General features: G+C 45.7%; 1 protein-coding gene across 2 annotated transcripts; it reads left to right on the top strand.

Moving 5' to 3' along the window:
- The first annotated feature begins 16,269 nt into the window (after nucleotides 1-16,269).
- On the top strand, nucleotides 16,270-18,215 carry LOC109319189. 2 transcript variants are annotated; one of them, XM_019548701.1, is made up of 2 exons: nucleotides 16,270-17,007; nucleotides 17,443-18,215. In XM_019548701.1, the coding sequence occupies exons 1-2, from the start codon at nucleotides 16,943-16,945 to the stop codon at nucleotides 18,086-18,088; spliced, it is 711 nt and encodes a 236-aa protein (XP_019404246.1). In that variant the 5' UTR covers nucleotides 16,270-16,942; the 3' UTR covers nucleotides 18,089-18,215. The 2 variants fall into 2 exon arrangements, with proteins under 2 accessions (XP_019404246.1, XP_019404247.1); XM_019548702.1 differs by having other exon boundaries at nucleotides 16,270-17,010; nucleotides 17,446-18,215.
- Nucleotides 18,216-19,293: the final 1,078 nt, after the last annotated feature.

The raw sequence follows: 19,293 nt of genomic DNA, 5'->3' as shown, positions 1-19,293 counted from the left end.
CTCATGGATGTGTGCCAGCATAATTTTCTCAAACAGCTTGCCTAGGATCGAGGTAAGACTAACTGGCCTATAGTTTCCTGGGTCCTCCTTCCTCCTTTTCTTGAAGATGGGAACCACGTTCACTCCAAGTTACTGTGCATTAAGTAGGAATAGGCTGGCAGCTACACATGCAGGTGTTAAAGTGCATTAACACTGTGCATGGACTGACTTGGGACTAACTTTAGTCCCAAATCAATCCACACACACAGTGTTATGGTGCAGTAAGGCATCTACATATGCATTACTGCACAGTATCTAATTGGGTGTAAATTTAACACCTGCATGGTGCAGGTGTTAAATTTATGCTCAAGTCAGCGTAACTTGCCGTATTTACTGTGCAGGATAGACATTAATATGTAGACGTGCACCCATACTACTCAGTAATTTCAGTTATTGCGCTGTAAATGCACACATGTAGACACGCCCAGTTACAACAAAATAGTTTAGCAGGAATAATATATTATAGATTCCTTCTTTTACTTTGTATGTAAATATTTTTTAGGCTGCTTAAGTTATAATTTTCTCAGTGGTTTTTCTTCGTATTATATAGCTTTCACTATAAAGCTGTATGGTAGGACTTACAAGAGGAAACAGTGATGAAAAGAGACAGAGAGATAAAAAAAAACTGAAGCAAATTTTTATTTCAAGTTTCATATAACAGTGCCGGTACATCTGTCCTATATTATCAGTATGAGAATGCAGGTGTGCCAAGGAAACAGTATTTTAATGGCTTCCAACATTTAATTTAATTAATAACAGTCAGAAAGGTAAGGCAGAATGCTGCAAAGCTATGCCTTTGTAAAGCTGACTATCATTTCCAACTGGTGTTTTTGAAAAATATTCAGTGTTTTTGCATGTGAAGTTTTTCATGTGCTTGTTTTAAGCTGATTACTGTTGCATGAAGCCACAGAAGCATTATATGCTATATAGTGCCTTGTAGCCAATGAAAAAAACTACACACGGATGTCAATATAAGGTTAATAAATAGGAATTCTAAGGGATTTTCACAGGTTTAGTGGAGTGGTGACACATGTTATCATGTTGGTCACCACAGCCTCGAATATGATTTTACGCTGCCATATCATATTGGCCCATGATAACCAGAAGTAATTTATTTCCTAAAAACAATGGTAACCAGATATGACAACTTGAGCTGGCTCTCTGTGATGTAATGGTTTTACTTTCTGATAATGTGGAATGTAGTCTGTGTCATGCCTGTAAATCACTTTTTCTCATGCAAGATCTGTATGTTTTTAAGGTGTGGAAGGCAAATCCAACTTTTTCTTCTTTTATAATCTTTGATCTTACTATAACAAGAAAACTTACATTAAAATGATGTAATGAGCCTCAAATTAAGAATTAATATAACTTCAGTGCACAATGTATAATTAAGCTGTCTTGTGGAGATAGAATTGGCTACCATTTGGCTCCATTTTCTGGTATAGATCTATATTAAAAGGAATTGTGGTTTCTTGGCTCTGTTCTGTTTTATTTTTCTAGCAGGGCTGTATTAGTTACATCTTAATGTTGCAGAATTTGAAATGCTACCTCTGTTAAATTAAGAATGCAGATCTTTCACTTTGTTGTTTTTTCCCCCCAAAACCATAAATAATTATGCTTGACTTTCAAATAAAAAAGATGAATTTAGATTTCCTACTGTAATACAATTTTTTTTCCTTTATGGTTTGTCTAGCAGAATGGTAATATTATGCTCTTGTTAAGATAGGATGCTAGAAATTATCACATAAGAGTTCCCTACATTTTAGACTTTTTGTAAGATGGATGCAGTGGATGTATACAACACAATTTAGAAAGCATTTCATCAGGCTTCATTTTCAAATTCTGCTGTAAATTCTGCAAGCTACAGTAGTTTAATGCAGAAGCAAAGATGTCCATAAAAAGCTGGAGAAAACTGTGTATGTTATAATGCTGTTATAAAACTGTCTGTGATATTAACACACACTGTATATTAAATACACAAAACTGTTACAATAACTTGAAGGTTGAGACAAACTCACAAAAACAAATAAATTCTTCATGGCACTAGGCAAAAGGCTGTTCTTTACAAAAAAAAAAGGACTAAAATACAGTAGTACAAACAATGGGGGGGAATATATATATAACATATATATAACATTTTATATTTATATAAATATAACAATATAAAAATATATAAATATTGGATTGCCCGTTGTGCTGCCTGCAGTGTGTGGGGTGCCAGGTTCAGCCCACACACCACATGTAGCATGTGAGGCTGGGACCAGTCCAGAGACCCACAGGCTGGATCATATGACTCCATGAGCAGGATCCAGCCCCTGGGCGGTTATAGAGCAAATCCATTTGACATCCCTAACTTACAGTCTTTTTACATATGACTGTAAAAAGTCTGTGTCCATAGTTACAGTGATGTAACTATAGAGTAAATCCATTCATACCAAATAGTCGAACTTTAGTTTGGTGTATAAATGAAATTATGTAAACTAGACAAGGGATCTTATATTAATTTAGTATATACAGGTACATGTGTAAGGGCAGCTCAAACCAAGTATGATGGCTAACTAGCAAAGCATAAAGAATGTTTATTTAAAGCTGACAAAGGCCAAAAAAGCAGATATAATCCTTAATAAGGTTTTTGTCATACATCATAAAGAAACCAAAAGTGGCAGAAGCCCATTATTTTTTCAGTTTACTTTTGGAGAAATACAGACATTGCTTTTATTTGGATCAGTGGAAATTCAGAATAACTTCACCCCCTAGATTATATTTTTAAGCTGTATCGATTAGTTTAGGGTTCCTCAGTTTTGAATGCCCAGTTTAAGATGCTCAAAACCTGGTCTGGAGTTAAAGCTATAACAATGCTATCTGAAATTAATAGGAATTGTGGGTACGCACCACCTCTGAAAACCAGGCTCTAGATGTCTCTAGTTGGGAACCCAAAACAACAGGTGAAGTATTTGAAAATGCTGGTGTTCCAGTCTCTGATAATGCTGACCTCCAGCAACTGGATGGAGTTACTGTGTATTTTCACTGGCATTACTGACAGGAGAATGTAACAGAAACTCTGCGAAGGCAAGATCAGGAAACTGAACTGAAGCCTGATGTCATACCTTGGCCCTGGTGTAGTACAAAGTATGGGCTCCAGTGTGCTAGTAATGGGTGTTGCATTTTTGTTTGGTACCTTTTAGATCAATTATAATTCTCTTATCAAAACTTGGCCTGCCATCTGTTCCATGGAAGGTATATGTCCACTATTTATGATTTTGTTCAGGTCATTGTTTTAACCTTCGTACTTGTTTTAACCACTAACCTGTTGGGCTACTGACTATTTGATCTTGAAGTGTTATTTTTGCCTGTGGCTGTGTCCATGTTGGCTCCATCCAGTATTTTTATTTATAATAGTTTGTGGTTTAGGTACAAGACTGAGAGGTAGGAGGCCAGAGTTACAGTCTGTATCACCTTTATTTTGCTATTGACTTGCTATGTGAATTTAGACAAGATACCTAATCTTTATCCACCCCAGTGTATGCAGTACACAAATAAGTTGCCTGAGGTGAACTATATAAGAACTTAAAAATGTCAGTTACTTCATGGTCACCACCTCTCTGCGTGCTTTTAAGTCCAATTGCAATGGAGTTTCTCTCTTTCACTGGCCGTGTCTACATATGTTATAAATGTGAAGCAATAAACTCCATGCCAGAGTTTACTGCTCCCACAATTGCTGTTTGAACATGCACCTGGGACCACAGCACATTGAGCCAGCCCCAGCTGGCAGGAGGTCCTGGGGGTCAGCCTATGACCCTAGGGCTGCTTCTTCCCAACTCATTGTGCTGTGGAGTGGCTGGCTGAGGCACAAGGGTGCTCCAGTGCAGGGCTAGCCATCAGACAGCCCCTACACTGAAGCACACTTGTACCTCAGCCAACCATGTCAGCCACATTTATCATGAGTAGAAGCCTGCACACAACTTCTGTAAAAGAGGTAATGTGGCCTACATTTACTCCATATCTTACCTCAAGGTAACTTGTTCATGCCCCAGACCTTAATTTCCCCATCTACATAATGGAGATTTTAATGTCTATCTCCCAGGGGTGTTATAATACTCAAGTAATTAGTAACATTTGTGAAGTACTTTGAATGCATGAATTGAAAGTTGTTTAACAAATGCAGCATTTTTTTATTATTTATTGTCTTGTTATGGCTAGAGACATCCTTCAATCTTCAAATCCCATGGAAGATTCCCCTCACCCTCATACAATGTCCTCTTCTGCAGAGGGGCTGTGTTTGTCATCCCCTGCCAAAAAACCCAACTCCTTCCTCTCTCCTCAGCAAACACCACACTACATTTCAAAACAATCATAACCAAAAGATAAAGGAAAAATGCTCCATCACCTCAGAGTGGCAGGCCTGTGCACTACCACCAGGGGATGGACCACCCCTGAGCCTACTAGGCCACCATGACTTTTGGGAGGTGCCTTCTACCCCATAATGATGTGAATATGTTCTTACTGACTCTGGGGCTTCTATCTGGTGTGTCCTTCATGAGGCTCCTCCTCTCTTTCCCCCCACCTCCTTACTCTCAGTTGTTCCTGCAGATTGCAGGCTCCACCTAGGCATCTGTCATAGGTGGTTCAGAGCAGCTGGTACGACATTGGAGCCAAGGCTGGTTACCGTGCTCTACTGTATTTTGAGTAAAAGGTTTACACAAAAGAAACCAAATAACTAGATGCATCTCAGTCTATGCAGGGCAGGGCACTGTTGCCCTGTACTGAGCTGCTCACTCCCGAGCATTAGAGCATAAGGGTTCACTTCTTCACCCCCTTTACTCCTCTTTTTCTCAGGGGCTCTTCATGGTTCTCTTATAGCCAGGTGTCCCTATGGTGCCTCCGGCTCCCTATCAGTCATGCCTGGGGTTCATAGAAGCAGATTCTCTGCTGACACACTTCATGAGTGTGCTTGGGTTATGGGGTGGCTAGGGTGATGTGCCCTGCAGCTCCAGGGTTCTTCCCCGCCAGCCCCTCACTATGCTCTTCCCCATCCCTGTTAGTCCTTAGGAGGTGTGGCTCCTGGTTGGGTGTGGGTTAGCCAGTCTGGGGGCCTTGTTGCAGGGAGAATCACCCTGGTGAAGGGTTTGGACTGTGGACAGACCCTCTGTGCAGAGCCAGCTTGTGTTGTGCTACTCTGGGCCTGAAGCCCTGACGCCGCCCTGGCCTGGCTCACCCCTGGCTCAGGTGGGCCAGGGCTGGTATTCTGACTTACAGGATAGTGGTATGTGTGGCGGTGGCAGCAGTGTGGCCAGCAGCAGTGACATGGGCTGCAATGGCATGAGCAGGGAGTCCCTGGTGGTGGGGTTGGCGTCTGGCCCAGTCTCTCATGCCTGGTGCCTTCCACTCCCTCCCCTGCTTCTGGGCTGCTTTTTAATGCATAGTCACTGTGGCATGCACCAGTCAGGGCCCAATTTGTTTCGCTGCACAGCGGCAGCTGCACTGATCACAGCCCAGCCTCCTGGACTGTGGAGAAGAGGTGAGTCGGGTGGGGGCCTGCCACACTCAGTCACTACCAAAGGGTGGCACCACCCAGGTAGGCCTACACTGTTGGCTGGATGTGTCCTTCTCCCTTCTTTAGGTGGCCAAGATAGTACCTGGGCTGGGCCTCTAGCTCTCCTAGTCCCCTAAAGAAGGTGGGGGGAGTGACGGTAGCAGATTACAGCATTTACTCAAATCCTCCTTTCAACATGGTGGGGTAGGAAGGAAAGCCTTATTTTATATTAGAGTACGGGCCTGTATCAGGGCCAGAGCTGCTGCTACCTGTTTGGGCCTGGGGTGACTTGTGTGGTGGAGGAGCATGCGATGCTGCGGGGAAGTGTGGGAGACAGTGTATGGTATGCAGCCTAGAAGATGCACAGGGTGATTGTGTGGTGCAGGGTGAAAAGTGTGGGGGAGGCCATGTTGGGGGGCAACACAAAGGAGATTATGTAGGAAGAGCGTGAGAATGATGGAGACCATGTTGGGGGGGAGAGCAGGTGAAGCCATGCAATGCAGGACAGGGGGCACATGGGTGAGACTGCACCATGGAAATGACAGTCGGGGGGGAGCAAGTGACAGGGGAGATGCTGCATTTCTGGCCCCAGTTTGGTCCAAGGGCCAGACTTGCCATTGCCACTGCTAGGCCAGAGCTAAAGCCATTACTAACGTGCTCTAGGGCGGTACAAAATGGCGCCATTCCGCTTTGACTTGCGTTTCAACCTTTCAATGAAACAGCATTTCATTTCAAATTTTGTTTCAATTTGAAACCACTGTTCCATTTTGTTTCATCAAAACAGTGACATTGTTTGAAGGCTATTTTGACATTTCACCCGTAGGCTATAATGGGGAAGCTTGAAACAGCCTCATCTTATCCGGCAGGCAGATCGAGGCCCGCAACCCCTGGAGGGCTGTGGGGGCTGTACCAGTCTTCCCAGGGCTGCGGGCCCCCAATCTACCTGCAAGATGAAGGAAGGAAGCTGGATGCTGCCGCCTGGGACCAGCGAGCCTGATTGCTCAGTTCCCCTCCCCAGAGCTAGGATCGGACTAGGCTGATCCTAGTGCTGGGGAAGGGAACTCAGCTGAGCTGTGCTGAGTTCCCTTCCCCAGCCCGATCCTAGCACTGGGGAAGGGAACTCAGCTCAGCTGATCCTAACGCTGGGGAGGGGAACTCAAGTGCTTCAAAACTCGAAACGTTTTGACTGCCCTTGTTTTGTTTCAAGGCTGTTTTGAAGCCCTTTGTTTCATTTTGATTTACTGTTTGGAGCTTGAAATGGTCAGAACTAAACAGCTGGTGAAATTTCACACAGCACTAACATGCTCTATGACCTAGGCTGGAGTTGGAGTCATGGCCACCAAATGGAAGGCTCTCAGGAGGTGCAGGTAGTGGAGTGTAGGGCAAGGGGTGGGGTCAGGCTGCCTGCCTCCCCATCACTTGCCTCTGTGCTGCTGTTTTCCCCACTACAGCAGTGTGTGTGTGGTGTTGGTGGTGGGGGAGGGATTTAAAATGACCCTCCAATAATTAGGTTATGTATATAGAACATGATAACAAATGTATACTTTTCCATGCTCAGAATCTTATTATTGGGAAGTTGTCTTAAATTCAAAGTCAACATGGATTTGGGTATATACGGTATTCATCCCAGGGAATGCAATAATCGGTCATATCTGTTGACTTTTCAGGCCTCACAATTTTAATAGGAATTTTGCTGTTAGGCTATGTGGGTATGGCATCTGGCTTTTCCATGTACATCCTCTGGAACAGGGAAGATCTACCCAAACTCAGGCCATGGAATAGGGAAGTTTCTCTTTCGCTACTTATATCATTGCAGGTTCAGTATAGGTTTAACTTCCTGTTTTGTGGTCTGGCCAGCGCATTTCTTTGGAAAGTCTCCTACTTAGGTTTGTTCAAATTTTGTGTAACTAACTAGAGCAGTGATTCTCAACCAAGGTACCACAGATATCCTTTTAAGGGTTTTGGGCAATATTAGGACTGTTAGATGTGCAGACATGTACTCATAATACATGAGACAAATCTCTTTCATCAGAGATTTGAAAGAGGAATTCATAGTGTCAGAAATATTCTGACTTAGTTGTGGTCTTTCTGTGTTCTTTGTAGCAGAAGAATTGAGCAATTATTTCTCTGTACTCAAAAAAAAGGAGTGGAAATTAAGAAGTGGCATTTTTTGGGGGGCGGTGCTGAAGTCTAGAAAGGTTGAGAAGCACTGAACTAGAGTGAAAGTATTCTTTGTTTTCACCTGTGAAAATAGGCCCATGCTTTTTGCTTCTCACAATTCCCCACACATACACAACACAGCTATTTTCACCCTGTTTACTGTATTGCAAGATGCCTGGCTACCTTAGCCTATACATCTTACTCAATTAGGTGTACTCATATTGGACTACCTACCTTCTTCTCCTTCTAAGCCTGCTTTGCATTTAGCTCATAGTACTTTTGTCTAATGGGAACATCAGTGAAGCACAAGTACTGCTGTGCTTAGGCATGACTGGCTAGAATTAAATGTGGCTGCCATTTTACATAGTCCCAAGGTCATGAATAGTAAAATATGAAAATCTAAGCTCTTTACTTTTGGTCAAAAACCTTAATATGGTCTATGACCCTACACTGGATTCAGCCTATAAAATGTCAGAAGCTTCATAAATCTCCCTGTAAGAAGTATTTTGCCTTATGACAATTAAAACTCAGATCAGGCTTTGAAGTTTTAATGGACATTCCAATATGATGATAGCAACTTACCTAGGCTTATAATAGGTTTGCAAAGCCTGGAGCAGCTCTAGTCATCCTGGAGTCAAGCACTGGATGGCAATGAACTCAGGCAACTGCAAGCTTCAAAGGGCTTATTCAAATATTGTAGCTCTGCTCTTACCATGTATTGCAGGCAAACTGTTAAATACATTTCCTCTTATCAGAGTATATTTTTAACTCAGCCCATTCATCATAATGTCATCCTCTAATAAACTTGTATAGCCTTCTGGCCTGAAAAGGATTCATCAGATCTGCCCCCTTTGCTCCATCCCCTGCCCCCTTCCCCCCAGTACAGAGGAAAGAAAATCTTGTGGAGGAGCATGTGGGAAGGAATAGCAGCTGTTCTGCCCCGCTCCATGTCCCCGCTTCAAGTTCTACAAAAAAGCCCCTGCAACCCAAATGTCCAGATGTGAAAAAAGGGAATTTGACTAGGGAATGTGGCACTAAAAAACAGGAAAAGAACTACTAGAAAACCTATTTCCTTTACTATTTAAAAATATTAGATGTCTCAACTCCTCTAGGCAGACAAGGTTGTTTGGGTGAATCTGGTATCTTTTATTAGACCAACTTAAATAGCTGGAAAACAATTTTTAAGCAAGCTTTCAGGTTCAAAAACCCTTTGTCAGGCTAAGGAAGTTTCAGCAGTTGGTGTGTGCTCTTCCTGGATGGAATGAAAAGTAAAGAAGCCAGAGTTTGGGCTGGTTTGGGCTGGACAAGACAGGCAGTCAGTGAAGATGTAGATTGAGGAGTTAAAGGGTGAGAGACAGGCTGGGTGGGGGGAGTCCTGGCTGGGAATGCACGGGTATCTCAGTGTGCCAGCCCCTCCCCGCTCCTGCAGCAAGATGCCTGGCTACCTTAGCCTATACATCTTACTCAATTAGGTGTACTTATATTGGACTACCTACCTTCTTCTCTTTCTAAGCCTGCTTTGCATTTAGCCTGTGGCCAGGTTGGGGTGGCTGGCAAGTGGCTGGATACAAAGCCAGCGACAGTGGGGGGGGGGGGGGAGCGCTGGTGCCCCCTTGCTACAGCACATGGCCTCCTACCCCTATCAGTATGCCACTGTGTGTGCAGAATTAAAAAGTTATTATGCAGCATGATTTTTTATTGTGTGCAGTCACGCACATGAGTAGCTTAGAGGAAACGCTGCCCAGACACTTCCTGCTCTTCTCCCTGATCTTATATAGAAGTGGAGGGTCAGGTGATAAGGAGCCAGCCACTCAGGTATTGGGGTGGGTGGAGCCTTGGGCATTGTTGGAGGCTTTAGGCAGGCACCTTCCAGCTTCTGGGAACAGCATCTTCTTGTAACAGGTTGGGGTAGATGACTGGTCAGGCCAAAGCACTGTATTCAAGGCCTGACACGTGGTCAATAATCGGGGCTTCTAGGCACAGCAGCAATACTCTAACAACAACAGGAATGGAGCTGCCACTTGAGGAAAGCAGTGAGAAGTTGTTCCTCTGCAGCATCATGACATACGACAAGTTTTGAAACAATGCAGACAGACCTGTGGAGTCATCTCTAGCCACACTGACTTCAGTAGGGCTTTGCATGGGCATGGGATTTGAACTTGCCCCACCTTCATGGCTCTGATTAACTGCTGGTACCAAATTAATTTCAAGGGACATTTCCAGATATATTAAGACCAACATTTTGGGTTTGGGAAAACAAAATCTCTGAGTTCAATAAATAGAATATGAAAGATGGCATGCAGATGCTAGTTCAGATTTGCACTCCAGAATGACTAAAGGTGGGTGGGGCAGGGCTTAAATAAATGGTATAAATAGTGACAAAAGTAATTATTTTGTTGTAATAATCTAAAGTGTTATCAGTAATTGTGACAGAGTAGCTTCAGTGCTCTGTCACTTTAAGGGCTGGAGCGGGCAGCAACCAGGTGGTTGATTAGGGTGGCCATTTTAGAGACCAGCTCTCAGGGCTGAAGAGAGGAGTTTCTGGTCAGCAGTCCAGGGAGTAACATCACTCAGAGGGGCTACTGTTCCTGGAACATCTCAGAGGTAAGGGTGGGGCTATGGGGAAGGAGAAGACCCCATGGCCCTGGGCATGACCTGAAATTGCACCCTGCCAGGAAAAGATGGCCTGGCAGGGCTGTCTGTGGTGGGACAGCTGCCATGAAATGCCGGGCCAGTTACCTCCCCAGTGAAAGGTGGGTAGGGGCTCCTTAACCCCAGGGTCCACTATGCTGGTGGGATTCTTAATGAAAGCAGTGGGCCAGGCATACTGAGGTGTGCTACCTGAGCCTATGGGTGTGCTCAACATCATGCCCTAGAGAAAGAGTGGAGTTGAGAGGCCCTAGAGAGAGGGCAGAGTTGAGAAAGTGGAGAGTGTGGCCACAAGGTAGGGAGGGTGCAGCATTAGCCCAAGGGAGGGGCAGTGTATCCCAGTTGTCCCGGAGTTGGTAAACCAAGCTCACGGTGTCACGGTTGGGTGGCTGGGTGGTGGCAGACTGGACATGAAACAGGCAGGATTACTGGCATGGAGATCTGAGGCACGGAAGCATATGGTTTCAAAATACAGATGATTTATTAGACTTACGCTTTGAGGCGTAGGTAGTGATGCTTTCTTCAGTTACAGTTAAACAAATGCAAACAACAAACAACGGAGGGGTCTGTTGGCCCACGGGGTTCTCAAGTGAGCCCTTGCTTTCTAGCCGGAGCTAGGTGCAGCTGCCCAACTTGGTAGTCCCAGGGCTGGTCAACAGCTCATTAAATGGAATAAACGAACAAACAAAACTGTAACTCCATGGACAGAACGAACGTCGTGACGCCAGTCCAAATGGACAATGGATGGTTGTTGACAAAGCCGAGGTTGAGAGCCGGGATGTGATGCAGCGAAGATACAATCGAGGTGAGTAGGGATGAGCCGAGCCGTAGTCAGTAAACGAAGCCGAAGTCAGTCAAAAAACCAGGTAAGTAGAAACTGGAATCAAAATTTATACGCAAAAATCGAAGTCGAATTGAAAGCCAAATAACATTCAATAACCGAGGAATCAATACGAGAGAAATGGAATCGAGGAGGTTAATCGCTGTGTGAAGCTATGAGAAGAACCAGGGGTGTGAATCCCAAACTCTCTCTGCCTCACAGTCCCTGCTAAAAGCAGCCTCTGTTAGCAGATTGAGCAGCTCTCTCTCACCACACTCACACCAACGACGCCCTACAACCCACACCTCCAACTCCCACACCAGGTTGGGGGCTCACTAGCTTTTAAAGCAACCCCTTGGCCAATCAGGGCGCTTGGTGATCAGAATTTTCTGGCACAATTACATCATGCTTTTGTTAACTGAGCATGCGTCTGATCAAGCTCTGCGTGGAAACCAGGCATGCACAGGGCTGAAAAGTAGGTCACCAGTGATTGACAGCTCCTGGGGTCGCCCAGGGGGCACACGGTGGAATTTTCCATGAGTCTGGGTTCTCTGCGCATGATCACAACTTAACTTATGTGTTGCCAGCACCTTTCAAAATTTTTACTTGGACACCAGTGAGGGGCTAGTGGCGAAGTTGGCCCACAGTTTGGCTAATCACCCAGCCCTGTTCAGATGAGGGTTGCAGGAAAGGCCCAAAAGGCTGTGCCAGGGCTAACTGAGGAGTGCAAAGCCAAGCCTGATGGCCTTCTGGGGTTGCTCAAGGGAGCAAGCGTGATGTGTATGAGGCCCTGGATAGGTGGCATGAGAGAGACCTGGTGACAGCAGGCAGAGTGCAAGAGGCCCCAGTGAGAGCGGGGTGATGTGTGTGTGGCCCAGTATACGGCGCTACGGAAGAGGCTTAACTATGTACTGAGTTTGGCCCAGCCTCAAGCTGGAGTGAAACCAAACAGAGTCTGTTATCTGCAAGGCATGGGACACATCAAGGGGAGCTCAGAATGTGTACATTTCGTCCTTGCCATGAGGGCACTCAAAGTGCAGCCTCCCGCCTATTGGACATCTGGATCAATTTATAACAACGCATGGCAGGCGAGCAAGGTGGCTGGCTTGCCCAAAGACAAAGAAGTGGGCCAGTCTTGCAACTGGGCCTGGGAGTGTGCTCCTTTTCATCACAATAATACATAACAGACCCCCGCCCCTCCACACACACACACTCCTTTTAAATAATATACCATATTTACTTGAATACAAGATGTCAGTCCTCCCCAACCCCCAGTCAGCATGGGGGGAAAAAGCCTTCATCTTACATTTGCATACAAGGAAAGCTCATTAAATACATTGTCTATCATTAAACTGCTGCCAAAAGCAGCATGTGCTCAGTAATAGAAACCATCTATGAAGCTGATTAAATGCACCCAACACTGAGCGTGACTCTAAAACACATGGCCTGTATTGGGCAAACATACTGATGGGAACCTTTTTTAAAAATGAAAATATGAAGCACTTAAAAACCTGTTTCCATTGGCTTACATTAAATTACAAAAGAACTACATCAATTACACGCCAACAAAACAATATGGTATCGAAACTTAGAACATGCTTCCATCTTCTTACATTACCATACAAAAATGACATCAACTAAGGAGAAAATGAAAAAATAAGGTGCAAAACTTAAAGCATGCTTCCATCAACTTCCAAAACTTTGACAAATAAGAGAAACAAAAAATATTTAGACATTATTGAACGATTCCCTCCTTTTCTAAATGCCCATTAATCCAGGAGCCTGGACACTCTCATTTCTTAAGACTGCATTTTTCTTTGTCGCTTTCCAAGCTTGTCTGTTAACACCTATCGCCCCTTAATCCCATATATGTTTTGTTTTAGCCCCTATCATGACTTTCCCTAGTAAACCCCTGAAATGACAGCTATAGCTTTACCACCTCTCAGGCCTCATCATCTTTTCATCCTGCTAGATCTACTAGGTATCTCCATTCTTCTTTTTTCCATAAATTCATCACCTGCTTCTTACATAGTTTTGTTTTATCCTATCAGCAATATCACTTCATTTCACTAAATGGGTGCATCCACACATGCAAGTACAAGTGCTTGGAGCAGTTCAAATAGAAGTGATGCAAATTTGAGCCAGGGCTTTTTGCCTCAGCACACATGCCCAGACATGCACTTTGGTGTGGGGCAAATTGTGCCACTTGGGGAAAATAATCCTGCCTGGCTCATCCTGGATCTGTAGCCAGGGGGAACTAAAGCCTGGGGCCAGCACCTGTGCAGTCCCCAGCAGTACAAAAAGTTGCCCTGTCAAGTAGCTACTGGCTCTCAGGAGCTTCTGGGGCCCAGCCAATTGGTACCTGGGGACACTACCCCTTGTGCCAGCTGGACTGCTGAAGCAGCCCTGAGAGTTCCCTGCACCTTTTACCCACTGCAGCAGTCTGCCAGTGGGGGCTGCTGCCTGGCTGTGACCTGCTGAGCACCTGCCAGACCCGGATGCGGACTGCACAGTCAGTAGAGACAACTGCTCCTCTGGGCCAGCTGCCACTGGGCTGTGGCTGCAGAGTTGGCCTTTGTGCCAAAAGCACTACTGCAGTTATTTTGAAGTCCAATTGTCAAATCAAGAGCGAGACTTTATAAAGGGGGATAAGGCAAAATGCTGCATTTATTGATTACATGAATTAGATACAGAGGTTCAGACATACCATTCATAGACACACACACAAATCATCATGCACATTACATACAGGCACACACAAACACAAAAAACCCATTCCATTCAGACATTATAGTTACCAGCAGCAGTTGTTCAATTATGGCACTGGGTGGCCAGCCCAGGCCTTACTGAAGGAGAGAAAGATTTTGGAGATAACAGCTTGGAATGGGGTGAAACAGACACATCTGTGCTCCGAAGAAACAGCAGTTGATACTCACCCAACTTGGCATTTTCAAAGTCCTCTTTTATAGGGATTGGCATTCTTTCAGTGCTTTAGGGTTTTTCCATACCCAGTTTCTGTTTTTGCAGTTGTTCCTTATTCTTCTTCTGCTTATCTCAGCCCAAAGTCAGTTTGGTTGTAAAAACTGGTATCTCAACCTTGGAGTGTCCTTGCTGCCCATTTGACAGGATCTGTGCCTCCCTCCTCATTATTTCCTTTGCGCCATAGGCCTCACAAGGATTCTTCAGCCATCCATGAATTACTTTACTGGTTGGTAACTTACATTTGCCAGCTTGTTGCTTACATAAACAGTTAAATCTTTTTCTCCCATCTCTATGCCATTCTCTCACCATTCACCCTTTCAAACACACTCATATATAAGGCTATGCAGAGTTCATTCACTTATGTTAAGCAGACGGATACAAAATGGAGTTTTTAAGTTTCTTACAAGACAAGACTAACATGGTTTCACTACTATTACACTCTATGTTAACATCGGCTATATCAGTTCAGTTCTTGCTACATTGCCATGTGTGCCCCCTACCTGACCATCTGGGAAGCTATTGCCCAGAAGATGTTCCCAGTGTGATGGTCTACTATGAACTGTCAAAGCATGTCCTTCTGGCCCCAATTGGCCAGGAGGTCAGCCACCCACATTTGGGTCCAAGGTGCCAGCTCTGAGCAGGCTTCTCTGCCTGGGTCCTGCCACTGGCCTCCCTAGCAGGAATTCTTGCATTCCTGTAACAGGGAACCCTAACCCTGTTACTAAGAGGCAGGGTGGCCCCTTTAAGCCCAGAACCTTCCGGTCACAGCTGGCTGGTCAAGTAGGGGTTAAAGCTCAAACCCTGCTGGCTGGTCAGGTGACTGGAAGGGGCAGGGCCTGGCTCACATATAAACCCCAGGGCTGAGGCCAGGACAGCAGTTCCCTGCCAGCAGCCAAGGAAGAAGGAGTTTTCCCAGAAAACTAAAAGGGAGAGGCCTGACAGCCTCTGATAGGGGTGAGGGCTGGAGCATCCTGGGTGTGGCTTGGATGATGTTATAGCTGGGCAGCTTGAATTTATGTTATAGCCCAGGGGCTTGTGTTTTGTTTTCTGTTTAAGTCCGGTGGTTTGGGTGAGGCTATTAGGGGATGGAGGAGGCCTCATAGGGGACCCCAGTGCCAAAGAGGGCATGGCATTTTTGGTGTGTGCCAACCCCGGCGCCAGAGAGAGTGCAGCATTCTGGGGTGCACTGACCCCAGTGCCAGAGAGGGCGTGATATTTCTGGGGGCACTGACCCCAGCACCGGAGAGGGCGCAAGATTCAGGGGTGAGTGGACCCCCGTGCCACAGAGGGACAGGAGCCCAAGTGAGGGGTTTTTTTTGAGAGCTAGAGCCTGGGAGTCAAACCCTGATTAGTGGGTTGGGTTTTTTTGACTGATAGGCCTAGCTACAGAAAAGGGGGTAGGCACACAGTGGTTGAGACCCTGACATAAAGAGGAATTTACAAATACCATCTGCAAGGTTTGGGCTGTGGTGTAGAGGAGGAACAGAGCTGCAGACCGCGCCCCCGGGCATTGGGGCAGAAAAATGAGCAGCCTCCCGCTTAATTACATCTACTATTCAATTAACAACAAGCTTTGGCAGGTGAGAAGGTGGGCGGTTGGCCCATAACAGGTGGGTAGGGCCACCGGTACCCCCTTTACAATGGTGCATTGGCCAGGAAGTTTTTATATGGCAGTATGTATCATAGGACGCTGGTTTGCCCGTATTAAGGGAAAGAACCCTTGGGTCCAGGGGGGGAGACAAACAAGAACAGACACTAATCCCAGACCCAGAGTCACAGCAGCAAGCCTTGGATCGGCTATGGCAAACAATACAAGGCCTACAGGATCAAGCCGCAAGACAACAGGCACTGTTAGCCATCATCCATCCGCGATCAACAACTCAGGTGCAGATGTGTGGCTATGGAGCCAGAGTTGACTCTGAGGTGGAAGATGAGCCACCCGCATTTACAGTGGAGATGATGATGGAGGGGAAAAAAGGTATGGGCTATGCTCGACTCAGGCTCATTGCAGACCATGGTGCAAAGCGACGTGTTACCACCGAGAGAGGGAAATAGCGCGTAATTGTGCAATGCTCATGCAGGGATTCCATGGAAATTGACAGAGTGGGGGTCATCCTACAAGTAGGCAATAGGACCCGCCAGATACTAGTTGGAGTCACTGAGCGTTTACCCTACCCAGTAGTACTGGTCTGTGACTGGCCAGAGTTGTTGAAAGAGATAGCCAGTGTGAGGCAAAAGGAGGGGAATGAGATGAGAGAAAGTTGCTGTTGGAGGCCCTGGGAGACTAGGAAGCCCAAGGCTGGATGAGAAGGTGACCCGAGGAATGAGGGATTCACAGATGAAACCAAACAACCTCCTCCTGAAGAAGAGGCTGAACAAGAGGTAGATATCACACATCTGTGGGAGGACAAACATTTCCAGTTGGAGCAGAGTCAGGAGGCAGATTTTAAGTATGCTTTGCAGGAACACTTGGCTCTATGAAATGGCGAGGTATTATGACCTGAGCTGACGAAGACAACACCGAGGTTCGTGGTAAGAAATGACCTCGTGTACCAAATTGAGCAAGGGAAGCCTGAAGGAGGGGAGGTTGTACAGTTGCTGGTACCTTGGCGATATCGACAGGCTTTATTGAAGGTGGCTCATGAGCTCCCTATGGGTGGACTTTTGGGTAGGGACAAAACAGAAGCCTCCATTGGGGGAAGATTTTTTTGGCCCGGACTGTTGCCAGAAGTGGCAAGGTATTGCGCTTCTTGTCCCGCATGCCAAAAAGTGAACCCAAGGCACCCTCCAAAAGCTCCTTTAATTCCGATGCCCTTGGTAGAGGTTCCCTTTGAGCGGGTGGTGGTAGACATCACGGGGCCACTTCCCAGAAGTAGCACTGGAAACCAGTATATTTTAGTTTTACTGAATTATCAACAAGGTACCCGGAAGCTGTGCCAATGCAGACAGTGTCCACTCCAAAGGTGGCGAACAAGCTATTGAAGATATTCTCAAGAGTAGGACTCCCTAGAGAACCGCTGACAGACCAGGGAATTAATTTTACATCACACTTGTTCAAAGGAGTGAGTAAAGCTTTGGGGATTAAACACCTGAAGACTGCATTGTATCATCCCCAAATGGATGAGCTCGTGGAGCATTTTAACTGGATGTTGAAGCAAATGTTAAAGAAATTAGTGGTCGAGAGTCCTCAGAATTGGGATAAAATGATACCACCTTTGTTGTTTTCTGTAAGAGAGGAACCCCGGGCCTCAACCAGGTTTTCACCCTTTGAACTATTGTATGGCCGGCAACCAAGGGGAATCCTGAATCTGATTAAAGAGAGTTGGGAAGAACAGCATGGTAAAGATCAAAACTTGATCCGATACATGATACAACTACGGGAACACCTTGAAGCAGCTCCGAGCGAGGTTTTAGGAAATCTCAGAGAGGCCCAGCAACAACAAGTGAGGCATTATAACCGAGGCGCATGGGAAAGGAAGTTTGACTTGGGGGACCACGAGTTGGTTCTATTGGCTGACCATGAGAGTAAGTTACTCGCCCGGTGGCAGGGACCCTATGAAATCATACGCCAAGTGGGGCCCGTAGACTATGAGGTGTATCAGACAGATAAACAAAAAAAGAAGCAAGCCTACCATGTCAATATGTTGAAGAAGTGGGAAGACCAGGAGTGTCTGTACCTAGCCCTTCATCCCAAGGAATTAGAATTGGGACCCTCCTTGACAGATGGAACTGAATCAGGTGACATAGATCTGGCCCTGTGGCTATCTGAAGAGCAGAGAAGACAGGCTGCCAAGCTAGTCAGAGACTATGGAGATGTGTTCCAGGAAACTCCTGGGGAAGCTCGGGGTGTGGTACACCAGATAAAAACTCCTCCAGGCCAGGTGATCCATGAGAACTGGAGATGAATTCCACAGTGACTGCAGAGCCAGATAAAAGTGGAGATTGAAATGATGCTGGAGAAAGGTATCATATGCAAGTCCCACAGCGACTGGTGGAGCCCCATCATAGCAGTACCTAAGCCCGATGGAAAAATTTGTCTCTGTATCAAATTCTGTAAGCTAAACGCAGTAGCTAAGTTTGATGCCGAGAGTAGACGAACTGGTGGAAAACACTGGCCAAGCTCACTATATTTCCACTTTAGACCTGACAAAAGGTTACTGACAGGTCCCAGGAGCACCCAAAGATCAAGAAAAAACAGCATTCGCCACCCCTTGGGTCTCTTCCAATTCTGGCGCATGTTGTTCAGATTACATGGAGCCGCAACTACATTTCAGTATCTAATGGACAGAGTTTTGGCTCCCTATGGCAGTTACATTGATATTATATACACTGAAGACTGGGCTCAACACCTCACCACGCTGAGGGCAGTAATGTAAGACTTGAGAAGACCCGGGCTGACAGCCAATCCGAAGAAATGTGCGATAGGGAAAGAAGAAACACAATACCTTGGGTTCCTAATAGGAAGCGGGAAGGTGAGACTGTTGTTAAGCAAGATGGATGCATTGCGAAAGTATCAAGCTCTTGATATCAAGAAACAAGTGAGGGCTTTTTGGGGGCTAGCTAGTTATTACAGAAGGTTTGTACCTCACTTTGCAGACTTAGTTGTGCCTTTGACGGAGATGATAAAGGCGGCGGTTCCAACCAACGTGAGACGGACGCCAGATGTGGAAAAGGCATTCCGAGCAGTGGAGGACGCACTATTCTTGCAACCCCTAATATATACACCGGATTTTAATAAACCTTTTCTGATGCAGACCGATGCATCATATGTGGCTGTTGGAGCAGTGTTGGTTCAGAAAGAAGGAGAAGAAGAGCGCCCTATAGCCTACATAAGTAGGAAACTACACCCACCAGAACAGAATTACGCCACGATAGAGAACGAGTGTTTGGTGATTAAGTGGGCCGTTGAAATGCTCTGATATTATCTGTTAGGGCAGCAGTTCACGCTGATCACCAATCATGCACCCCTATGCTGGTTACAGAGCATGAGGAGGGACAATGCTAGACTGATGAGATGGGCCCTTAGTCTGCAACCATATTGTTCTGAGGTAAAGCATCGCCCTGGAACCCAGAATGTAAGTGCCAATTTCTTCTCGAGAAATTACAAAGA

This window comes from Crocodylus porosus, unplaced genomic scaffold (assembly GCF_001723895.1).
Source record: "Crocodylus porosus isolate Cpor-Errol unplaced genomic scaffold, CroPor_comp1, whole genome shotgun sequence".
NCBI lineage: Eukaryota > Metazoa > Chordata > Crocodylia > Crocodylidae > Crocodylus > Crocodylus porosus.
The sequence above is the reverse complement of the archived record's forward strand: the minus strand, read 5'-3'. Positions and strand labels throughout refer to the sequence as shown.